Raw genomic sequence first — 12,099 nt, forward strand, 5'->3', positions numbered from 1 at the left:
CCGCTGCACCCGCGTGGAGCCCGCAAGTCCCCGCCCCAGAAAACGCACCAAGCACGTTCTGTAAGCGATTTATTGTTCCTTGCGGCTCAGCACCTTCGAGAGCCAACAGTCTGGCCTCGCAGTGCTGTTAGAATCAGCGCCTTGAAGTCCTGGTGACGGATGGCTGGAAAATGCTTCCTCCTAGCCTCAGCCCCTGCCCTCATTTGTCTGTTTAAGTCGGGGACCCTTGACCCAGCCACTGAGGAAGTGGCCCGAACCAGGCCTGGGGGCTGTGTACAAAAGCCCAGGATGCTTTTCCAGAGCACGTCTTCTGCTTTGGAGTTACAGGTATGTAAAAAGGGATACCATTAAATTCAGTTCAACAAGATCAGCTCAAGTGCTTAAGGGGTAACTTGTTTTTTCTGCACTTTTCTTGAGAGCAGGAGCAAAGGTAGGGATCAAAACCCACCTTCCTGCACACTCAACCTATCCCCTCATTTTAAGAGCAACTCCATCCACCCCCGACTAACCCCAATACAGCTCCAAGCTAACGGTGGCAAATAAGAGATAGGCATATGGGGAGAGAGCAAGATTGGGGACACACACAATTCCAGGGTTCCCTGAATTCTTTAAGCTTAAAATGTGGCTGCCATCCCTGGGTTGCTCCCAGTTCCCCAAAGCAGTTGATTCTCCCACAGGAGTCATGGTGAAATGATGGAAACTGGTCCTTTCTCCCCAGGGCTCACACTAGGGTCCCGTTCTTGCTGTCATAGCAGGGTGTGGCCTTGGGGAAGCAAAGGGTGGCATACTCTGTAGCATTTTGTGACTGCAAGTGCTTCACCTCCTGGGCAGAGCGTGGCTGAGGGTGGCTGCACACTTGAATGACTGCGTAGTGTAGGCTGCTGTCCTCTGACCCGGGGCCTTGGCTCCTCTTCTGAGACGCAGGCTGCTCCAGCACGCGCTTACACGTGTGTCCTGTTGTGCCATGGCCCTGCGAGGAACGGAGAACATCAAGAGAGATTCTTGGCTTGCTTTGGTCTCTCACCTTCAATGCAGGGTCAGTTAGGCTGACGCCCTCTATTTTGCTTTTTTAGGGGGGCAGGGGGAAAGGGGCAGAACAAGCAAGTTCTATAGATGACTGAGATGTGTCTGTTCCAGGGTGAAAAGGCCGAGTCATCCGGGCATCCCAGGACTGAGCAGCCCTCAAGAAGGGCCTGTCATTACCTTTGTGCCACTCGGCTTCTGCCGCTGCTGCTTCAGTTTCCATCTTGGTTGACTCCCTGAGAGGAGGAAATCCAACTTAAACCCATTCTCTCTTCCCTGTCTACTGAGGTTGCCCTCTTCCAATCTCCATTAAACGATTATGGTGAGCTTCTAACTAATCTCCCTACATCTGTTCTCACCTCGCTCACTCCCATCATTCACACATCCAGACTTCTTAGCAGGGAATGTAGTCTGGCCCTTTTACAACTGCCCATAATATCTTCTGCCCGCATTTTTCTCCGGACCCTAACGGAGTTCAACAAATACGTGTTGAGATCCCTTTAGATTCCAGGCTCTGTGCTACCCTGTGGGAGTGGAAGGACGAGTAGGCTGCTTCCTGAGCCCCAGGGAGCTACAGCCACACAGACCGTTACAGAACAGTGTGGTGAGGGCTCAGCTACCAAACAACCCATCACCTGCAATCAAGTCAGCCTCTTCTCTCTCTCTCTTCTTTCTTTTTTCTTCTTGAGATAATTCCCTTGCCCAAAACAGCCCCTCCTCCCTGCTCCTCCAGCTTGTGAACTCACTATTAATTCTTCACCACTGGGTTCCCTCCCATTCTCCCACGGCAGGAGTATGCATCTCTTCTAGCACTAGTAGATGGCATTACAACTACTTGTTTACATATTTCTCTCTCAAACTTGATTTTCCGGTCTTTTAGGGCCAAGACAGTGTGTCCTTCCTCTTGTGCCTCTCTGCCTCCTTGGGATTCTGCAGTGCCTTACATACAATGTAAGTGCTCAGTAAAATTTTACTGGGTGAATGAAAGAATGAGCGAACAACCTTCCCACCTGCGATAACAGAAAGGATGAGACCCAGAGTTTCAGAGCTGGTCTTGAACCCAATAACCTAAAGATTCTCTGGTGCACTGTCTCCCTTTATCCCTGCCAACACTACTCTTTCCCATCCTTATGCTCCTTACAAAGACACTGCTTCTATTATTTTCTCTAATTTGCTACCCGATCCCCCCCAGGACCCCATCCCAGCCCCTCCCAGTCCCTCTCTTTCCCCCAGTTACCCAGTTTCTTTTTCCTCTGGAAAACTGATGGGCAGCTCCTGTGAAACAAAAAACAGATCACCCATGTGTAAGAGCCTGGCCTCTATCTTCATCATTTGCTCTGTGGTCTCCTGAACACTCTGGGATGATCGTCCCTCACCTCCCTCTAACATAGTGACCCTAAGCCAGCCCCAAAGCATTTATCAAGGATACCACACCTCTCCCAAAGAGATGGTTCTGGAAGGCGGAGTGGAACAACTGACATAACCAAACCCAAAATACAGACTCAGGCAGCCAGTCATTACATGCCAAGGATGTAGCTGGGTTGAGCACTATTCTGGGATTGTCTAACAGGCTAATTCCAGAAGAGGGTAAGGGAAACCTGCCAAATAATGGGGTATTCCTGGATTCAGAGCCCCTCTTGCTTCTGCCTCACTGCCTTTTTAGGGGTCTCTGCCAACCTGGGGTCCTCATTCCAGGAGTCACAGAAGCTGCCACAACAAGGGCTCACTAGTTAGGGCTCGTCAAAGCTCTTTCGTAACAGGTGACCTCCCTCCCTGCTTCCCTGTCCTTGTTTTTAATTAATGAAAGTGAGAGACGTTTAACCTTTAAGGCCCACAGCACAGGGAGCTCTGAATTTGGTGAGTGACTCAGCTACCCCAAGCTCGCTGCAGGACAGACCTCTTATACTCACTTCTGAGCCCCTAGGGTCCCCAGTGGAGCCGGTATGTCTATGATCGTCAACTGTTTTATGGCCAGAGAAACAACACTTGTCTGAGGAAATAGGCTGAATAGTTTGGAGCTTACTCTGATGCTTTTTCTTGCTAGTACATTTCCAGCTCTCACCAGAGCCAACCCTATTTTTCTGACTTCTGTCTCCTGAAGTAAGTTTCCTTCTTTTACTACTTAAAAAGCGAGGAAAACTTCTAAATCATGTCCATTTTACTACTGTGGAAAAATCGGAATTTTCCCACACCTATCTGACAGAGGTTTGTCTTTTGGTTTGATTTTTGGTTTTGACACAGCTTAACAGTTGAAGTCACCATCTGATCACTGCAGGTAGTTCAGAAGAAAGGCTTTGAAACTACTTCTGGAGCTTTCTACTTCCTCTTCTGCCTCTTCAGTTCTTCCTTTCTCTTCCCACTGCCTAGCCTCTGATTCCCTGCCCCTTGTCACTATTGTCTTCCTACTTACTTCTGCTTAAATGGATAAAGAAAATATTAATTCTAAAATGACATAGACTTGGGCGACCCAATTTTAGTAAATGGAGCCTGCTCCCAAGTTGGATATTGCACAATGCCTGGACACAACCCAAATGGAATATTCAGTTTCTCTTTGAAGATAAGACTTTATTTTTAGCTTAGAATTAAGGAAACTAAATGGGCACTCTCCCATATTGGTAGTAGGAGTAAAAATTGGCGCAATCTTTCTAGAATGCAATTGGCAGTAAGTATAAAAAGCCTTAAACAAATGTGTGTACCCTTTGATGTAGCAATTCCATAGCCTAAGAAATAATCAGATAGGTGCAAATGTGGATACTCATTGTAGCATTATTTACAATTGCAAAAAAAACACCCCAACAACCAAGGAATATTCTAAATGTCCAACATTGAGAACTGATTGAGTAAATGGAATCTCTAATCAGTGGAACATTACACACCCATTTAAGAAAGATGTTAGACGAACAACTAATAGCATTGGCAATTTTACTCTTTTTTAAGTTAATAAAAAGATAATAAGATATGTTTTGGGATAAAAACTATCCACATAGGCATTTAAAAAGTATTACATGGGCCCAGCCCGGCGTGGCTCAGCAGTTGAGCATCGACCCAGGATCCAGGCGATTGGGGTTTGATTCCCGGTCAGGGCACATGTCTGGGTTGTGGGCTCGATCCCCAGTCGGGGGGGTGCAGGAGGCAGCCAATCAATGACTCTCTCATCATTGATGTTTCTATCTATCCCTCTCCTTTCCTCCCTATGAAATCAATAAAGATATATTTTTTAAAAAAGAAGTATTACGTGGAAAAGAAGAAGAATCTCGTACCCTTTGGGACAGTATGGATGGACCTGGAGACTATTATGCTAAGTGAAATAAGCCAGGCAGAGAAAGACAAACATCACATGATCTCGCTTATATGTGGAATCTAAAGAACTTAATAAACTGATGAACAAAATAGATTCAATGACATGGAAACGTAGATCAGACTGACAAATGTCAGAGGGATGGAGGGTAGGTGGGTGGAGGGGGAGAGAGTAACCAAAGAATTTATATGCACATATGCACAACCCAAGGACAGGGACAATGGTGGGGAGAGGGACTGGGGAGGGGGATGGGACGGGGTGGAATGGGTCATTGGGGAGGAAAAGGGACATCTGTAATATTTTAAACAAAAATAAAATTTAAAAATTAAAAAAAAAAAAGTATTACATGGAAATACACTCAAATGTTCCTGTCATCTCTGAGTGCTTATATTTATGGTTCTTATTTTCTGCTCTTTGGTATTTTCCAAATGTTCCACAGTGATTATGTATTACTTTCTAATCAGAAAAAATAATATTTTAAAATAAAAATCTCCTTAATTATCATAGTATCTTTAAGTCTCTGGAAGTTATTGAGATGATGAGAAATAGAGGGAAATAATATTTACCCAATCCTAATATTTTAAGAGGAAAAAATATACAGGGTGGAGCAAAAGTAGGCTTACAGTTGTTAGTACAGGAAACACAGAGCTTATTCTTGTACTATTATTGTATTATTTTCCATAGGAACAACTATAAACCTACTTTTGCACCCTGTATTTTAGTTAGAATATCTGGCATAGTGTTTCTAGCCAGGCTCTAGAGTCAGACTGATGCTATCAAACTAGCTGTGTGAGCTTCAGCAAGTTTTTAACTTCATTAGGCTTCCATTTTTCCCCCCAATAAAATGAGGATGATAATAGAACCTAAACCTCGTGGGATTATTGTAAGAATTAAATAAAATAATAAATGTAAACTACTCAGCTAGCTGCCTGGCATATAATGAGTGTCAATCAAAGCTGACTACTATGAGTACCACCATCAGAGGAAAAAATAACCAAAAATGAAGAGCATGAAGACTTGGGAAGAAAGGAAGTGAAAGAAGCTGTTACACCCCCTTCCTTAGAAGCTTTTATGTTTCTAGATATCCTATGTCTATAGGACACCTCAGAGTTTAAAAGGTGCTTTTTTTTCCCAATCCTGACAACATACCAGGAAACACATATTATTGTTCCCATTTTACAGATGGGTCAACTAATGCCCTAAAATTTTATGTTACTCAAGAAGACGGAGGCCAAATTTCCTTTTATTACTATGTCTTCTGCATCTAGCACTATGCCTGATACATATAGTTATTGAATAAAGTATTTGTTTAATAAATGAATGGATAAATGAATGAGTAACAGGAACAGGAATTGAATCCAATGTTCTGGCTCCAAATCACATGCCCTCTTCAGTGTGCCTCAATTATCTCTTTAAATATAATGATGCTTTATTCATAAACAAGGTATCCTCAGCACTGTCCCAGGCTTGGAATGGTATAGCTAAGAAGGCACTGGTTGTATAAAACTAGGTCCAGTAGTTTCTAGTGATGACAACTATGGAAAAGAACAGTAAGACATTACAATTAATTTACAGTGAGGCTTTCACATGTCCTCTGCCCTTCAAACCAGTAATCTAAACAACAGAGGTCATGTTATCTGTATTTTACATCTGAGAAAAAAGAGAAGAAATAGGATTGGCCTAAGGTCACACAGCAAATAAAGGTGAAAGTTATATTCAAATATTCCATGGTTAGTCTCCTTCTCCCCTCTTCTGCCCTTTTAAAGAAACACTTCTCCAGCCCAGCCAGGCGTGGCTCAGCGGTTGAGCGTTGACCTAGGATCCAGGCGATCAGGGTTTGATTTCCCGTCAGGGCACATGCCCGGGTTGCGGGCTCGATCAATGACTCTCTCATCATTGATGTTTCTATCTCTCTCTCTCCCTCTCCTTTCCTCTCTCTGAAATCAATAAAGATATATTTTTTAAAAAAAGAAAAAGAAACACTTCTCCAATGTTGAGTTGCTTGATTTGGGAGGCAGTGCTATGCAGTGGTTTAAAGTATGGGCTCTGAAGTCAGACAGATCTAGGTTGGAATCTTGGTTTACTTGCTTACTAGTCATGTGGCCTCAGGTCTTAGCTGTAAAAACAGGAGGAGGAAGGCCACCTTTCTCATAGAACTGTTGGGAAAATTAAATGAGACTGTAAAGTGGCTGGCATAGTAAGCTATCAGGCACTACAATTATTATTATCTGGGCAAGAAGGGAAGGGACACAAGGGGAAGGAGAGGAAGAGGAGGACAACGACAAACGATGCCAATTCACGGCTTCAGCCCTGCTCTGGGCATTCTCCTGACAGCTGGCTTGGCTGTTTTCTGAAGGCTCCTGAAAGGAGTGAGCACAGAAGGAGGTGCTGTTCTGGTGGTGGCACAGGGAGGTGCCAGGCAGAGGAAGGTGGCAGTGGGAGGTTGGCAGGGAACTATCTGCAGCTCTATCTTATTCTCAGGGCCTCCGTGTCAGCCCACACAGATGTTACCCTCCCCGTGCCCCCTACTCACCAGCTTCCCGCGCAGCAGAGCCGGTTTCCCATGGCGCTCTGTCTCCGAGGGAGCCCAGCTGTTTTTTCTACAGAAAGAGCAAGTGCGTTTCCTGGTTCCTGGTTTGGTTTTCAGTAGCAGCTCCCGGGAGTCTCTGTCAGTGTCAGATTTCAACCTAGCAGGTTGGACTTTGGAAGCCACCTGCTGGAATGATTCCCAGGTGACTGCTCCCAGCCAAAGGGTAGAGGAACACACGCTGGCTCCAGGTGAGAACTACCTCACCTTGGGGATTTGGAGCTGCTTTGATGAAGCCATGAACTTTGAGCGTCAAGCTCCAGTGAAAAGAAACCTGAGATAGAAAAGGGCTCTGGGTTTCCTTAGGAAATGTTTCTCTACGATATCACACTGTACTGAAATATATCCTCTATAATAAAGAGTCTTACCTTATGTTTCCCAGCACTACTCAGCTCTGAGTTTCACTTTCAAGGTTATCAGTATCGGTTTCTTACTGTCCCTGTCCAGAATCAGGGTTTGAATACTGTAGTCTCTAGGAAACTTAAATTTAGGTAAATGAATTCTTTTTATATTCTTTCTCCCTTGCTATTGGAATTAACATGGGCAAATCATTTTTTTCTTAGGGCTGTAATAATGAAGGACTGAACCTATTACCCAATCCCCTTTCTTGTAGAAAAATCATATGACGCTATGATTGCAATGACCTCAGCACTTCTTAACCACCCACTTCCCCATTCCCAGTAGAGAAATATAGAATCCCCACTTACAGCTCAACTCAGCTTCTCCTTCTATCGACCCAAAACTACACTCATTCCACACTCACCAGCAACTAGGATGCAGTCAAGCAAATTCCTCTGTAGAAAATTTGGACTCGAGGGGAATTTGTGAAACCCATAAGGCTTGTCTCCAGTGCTCCTACCCCCACCTGCCTCGTTCAGATGCCCAGGTATCTGGGTGCTCCTATTGGGTGTTCAGGACCCACCACTCCGCCCTGCACTCCACAGAGAATACCCTGGACTCTTCACTCTCCCCCCACCCCCATCTTCTCTCCTTATGAAAATGGGGACAATAAGAGTGACAGCCTTACAGGACTGTGGTGAAGATTAAATGAGATAACGTATGTAAAGCTCTAGTCCAGGGCCTGGCACATGGGGAGCTCTCAGTAAGCCTGAGCTATTGTTATTTCTTCTGGTTCTCAGCTAATCGGCAGATGGTAAAGCATCTTACTCTGTTATCTTATGCAGGATCACTGCACCAGCCTCTTATTTCATGGCCACGCCTCTCCTCGGCAATTCCTTCTGTACTCTACCACTGCCTGTATTCTTTTCATCCTGTTACCCAAACATCTTAGCCTGGCGCTCAAAACCCTCCACACTTGGTCCCTTTCCAGCCACTTTCTCTAATTCAAAAGAAGACACCTAAGAGATTTTATGTGGCTGGAAACTCTAAAGGAACCAACAATGTGTTGTAGTAGCCAGGTCCACTTAGAGCATCATTAATAGAAGTCCAGAGTAATAAACAAGGGCATTGATTATTCCACTGAAGTCTGTGCCAGTCAATCCATGACTGGATTATTTATTTATTTATTTATTTTATTTTTAGAAAGAGAGAGAAACAGAGATTTGTTGTTCTACCCACCTATGCATTCACCAGTTGACTCCTGCACACACCACAACCAGGGATCTATTGAACCCGCAACCTTGGTGCATCAGGATGACACTCCAAGCAACTGAGTTACCTAGCCAGGGCTGAAATAATAATTTGAGGACTACATGTTGAATTTCAAGTTATGTTGTCAAAGGTCAGTGTGTTCAAGAGAAAGTTGTCTGGATAATAAGTGATATGGAAAGTCCTATAAGATATTGTCAAAAGAACTAGGTATGTTTAGTTGGTAAAGGGAAGCCTTAGGAGAGCAGAATGGTTATCTTTAAATATCTGAAGGACTCTCAAGCAAAAGAATTGCATTTATTTTCTGGACATAACCAGAACCAATGGGCAGATGTTACTAAAATGCAGATTTTGGTTCAATATAAGGAAGAATTTGTAACAGATATGTCCCAAAAGAAAATGAAGTTAGCTACTTTATGAAATTCTTAGTTCTCAGTTACTCAAAATGTCCCAGAAGTTGACGACCAATCTTAAGAGATTTTGGATGGGGTGGGGATTTGGACTAAATCGGAGATCTCAATTTTTTTATATAGCTAAGGAACCCTTTCTTTTAAATAAAGCTCATGTAAAAATTCCAGTTACAAAACAGATCAATGTGAAACTGTTGTGAAGTCTTAGTATCTTTTTAAATGCTTTTTCTTCTCAATTAGACACTAAGATTCCTAAGAGTAGACAATAAAAGACCGTAGTTTTTATAATTTATATTTGCAATATGTATCCCCCATAGTGCATCACTTGGGGGTTGATAAATATTTGTTGAATGAATGAACAAATGACTATATCAGTAGTTATTTCTCTGAAGCATGCTTTCATTTTAAATTGATGGCAATCCTTTAACCCAAAATTGGATTCTTCAAGTGAAGGTTCTTATCCTGGGGGTCCACAATTCTTAAGAAGTGCATATGAATGGACCTCAAGAGTGCTATTCAAGTTGTATGCCAAATTCGGGACCATATGTATTTTTCTGCTAAGAGGATCTATAGCTTTTGTCATATTTTCTTTTCTTTTTTCTTTTTTTTTTAATATATCTTTATTGATTTCAGAGAGAGGAAAGGAGAGGGAGAGAGATAGAAACATCAATGATAAGAGAGTCATTGATCAGCTGCAGCCCGCAACCCGGGCATGTGCCCTGACCAGGAATCGAACCTTGATTGCCTGGATCCTAGGTCGACGCTTAACCACTGAGCCATGCCCAGCCGGGCACCTTTGTCATATTTTCAAATGGGTCTGTAAACCCAACAAAGTTAAGAATCAACTGCTTTAATGGAAGAATTTCACGTCTGCCACAGCCTCATGAAGATATACTGGGGAAGGGAGATCTTCTGGACACCCTCCAAGTCATACACACACATGCTTCCTTGACTACAGAGAGTAATTGAGGGGTCAGACCCCAGGCTTTCCTGCACACACCATACCTCTAGTAATAACACTCCACTTCCAGAGGACACTTCCCTGGCCATCACGATCACACCAGCAGCCCCAGGTCCCCCGCATTTAGTCTCAGGTTACATGGGGATGCTGCAGTGACTCCTCTCTTTGGGATGTTCCAAGATAGGAGGCGAATGCTCTCTCTCACGGCTCCCCTGTGCAGAGGGTAGGGAGACTATGGGGTCCGGTGACGATGGCAGAGGTTTATGTGTCTGTGCCCCTGTGTACACATACTCAGTCCCTCAGAATCAGAGACCATTTTCAGTGGACAGATCTTAGTGGGGGAAACAGGGCTTTAGGTTACTCTCTCCAGCCGAAACCCGGCTTTCCCCACCCCTACCCCCAACAGGCCAGACAGTCCGGAGGCCCTAGTTTTTGTGTCTCTAATCACCAGCTCAGACAGTGCCCCGTGGGTTGTTTGGATGGCATATCCCTTTTCTCTCCCAGGATCACTCTCTCTTTTGTTGCACTGTGAGAAAATTAGGGCTGGGAATTTGATCTGGAGCCAGTGTCAGCTTCCGGGTGTGACCTCAGCATCCAAGCGTGAGCCCGGGGCTCTGTAACGTGGAGCACACCTAACGGAGGAGCTCTTCCCAGCCGCGACCTCCTCCCTTCCCACGCCATCCTCCAGGCCACAGAATAGGAAGCAGCACAGACGAGGCCCTGAGACGTGGGTTTATTCAGCTCTACCCAGAACGAGACCAAAGGCTAGGACACACACGTCCCAAAGGACCAAATCATACACTGTGGCCCGCGCACTCTTCCCTTCCCCCGAGGATGCTGCTGCCTCGGGTGGTGGCAGCTGCTGCACCGCCACGGGAGGCAGAAAGGGCTGGGCGCTGGGGCTGTGGCACTCAGGGCTCAGCTCCGGCTGTCTCCCCCTCCTCCTCCTCGGGATCAGGGGGCGGAGGGAGGAGGGAGATGTAGACCTCGTTGACCTCTGTGTCCAAATGCCGGCCCCCCCGGGGCGCCTCCAGGTTCAGGATGCCGTCGTGGGAGAGCGCGGCGCGGACCCGCCAGGGGTCCACGTCGGCGGGCAGCACGTAGGTGCGGCAGAACTCTCGGGACACGAAGCCGTGGCGGTCCAGGCGCTGGGGGTGCCGCGCGGACACCTCCAGCAGGTTGTCCACGGTCCTCACGGTCACCTCATCTGGGGTAAAATGGCTCACGTCCAGAAACGCCTGGAACTTGCCCTCGCTGAGCCTGAGCTCAGAGGCCCCTGCCCTGCTGCCCTCCCCAGCTCGCGTGGCCCGGGGCCGGACATAGTAGCCATGGTAGAGGGTGGGGGTCAGGATCTCTTCTGGCAGGAGGCCTGAGGGGCAGAGAGGGAGAGAAGGCAGGAGGCAGGATGAGGGAGAACGAGGCGCGAAGGGGCGAAAGGAGACCCGAGGGCTGCGGCGAGCAGGAGGGGGTCAGAAGTAGCGAGGGGGCGGGAGGGCGCACGACGACCCGACGGAGGCAGCTGGGGGCGGGGGGGCTGAGGAGGGAAACGAGAGGCGGCTGCAGGGGGCCACCCCAAAGCTGGCCCCGGCAGAAGAAGGGAGCGGGAAGGCGTTGCGGGGGGCTGGGGCGGCGCGCGGCGGGGAGGGGCCCGCGCGGCGGGAGCGGCGGGAGCGGTGGGCGCGGGGTGGGCCGCGGCTCGCCCAGGAGGTCAGCTAAGCCCGCGGCGGGGCGGAGGCCAGCGCGCCGGGAGCCCAGCCCGGAATTTCAGGCGGCGGGGGCCGGAGGCAGGGGCGCGGCGCCCGCGCCGTACCTTCTCCGAAGCGCTGCTCGCCCAGGCGGCTCGGGTTGGCAAACTCGTACTCGGCGGTGGCCGGGTGGGCGTGTGGCACCGAGCGGCCGGACATGGCTGCGGACGGTCGGCGGCCCGGGGCCGAGGTGCGGCGCGACCCCTCCAGCTGCCCGCCGAGCCAGGGCTCGCCCGGAGGTGGGGGCGGGGTCGACGCCACCCAAAATAGTGCCGAGCTGGGGGAGGGGCGCGCCGCGGGGCCCCGTGCGCCAGCCGCGGGCGCGAGCGCGTGGCCAGCGTCGCAAGGACCCCCGTCCCCCCTCCCCCCCAGCACACCCTTCAGCTGTCGCAGGGGGACCGGTGAGGACAGCTGGGGGTCCTCGCTGGGGAGCGAGCTGGAGAGGGGAGCGAGCTGGTCAGGGGTCC

General features: G+C 47.8%; 2 protein-coding genes across 3 annotated transcripts; both read right to left on the minus strand.

The window, feature by feature from the left end:
* Positions 1–721: 721 nt before the first annotated feature.
* Positions 722–6,886, minus strand: C11H11orf52 (chromosome 11 C11orf52 homolog). The gene is made up of 4 exons (XM_016205344.2): positions 6,855–6,886; positions 2,261–2,298; positions 1,204–1,259; positions 722–970 (listed from the first exon to the last, which is right to left on the minus strand). Exons 1-4 carry the CDS (start codon positions 6,884–6,886, stop codon positions 722–724), a joined length of 375 nt encoding a protein of 124 aa, XP_016060830.1.
* Positions 6,887–10,604: 3,718 nt separating this feature from the next.
* Positions 10,605–11,791, minus strand: HSPB2 (heat shock protein family B (small) member 2). 2 transcript variants are annotated; one of them, XM_087822180.1, is made up of 2 exons: positions 11,698–11,791; positions 10,605–11,256 (listed from the first exon to the last, which is right to left on the minus strand). In XM_087822180.1, exons 1-2 carry the CDS (start codon positions 11,789–11,791, stop codon positions 10,799–10,801), a joined length of 552 nt encoding a protein of 183 aa, XP_087678306.1. In that variant the 3' UTR covers positions 10,605–10,798. The 2 variants fall into 2 exon arrangements, 1 of the variants encoding a protein (XP_087678306.1); XR_015715306.1 differs by having other exon boundaries at positions 11,006–11,094; positions 11,698–11,748.
* Between the last annotated feature and the right edge of the window lie 308 nt (positions 11,792–12,099).

Source organism: Miniopterus natalensis, chromosome 11, assembly GCF_054644295.1.
Source record: "Miniopterus natalensis isolate mMinNat1 chromosome 11, mMinNat1.hap1, whole genome shotgun sequence".
In the NCBI taxonomy this organism is placed as follows: Eukaryota; Metazoa; Chordata; class Mammalia; order Chiroptera; family Miniopteridae; genus Miniopterus; species Miniopterus natalensis.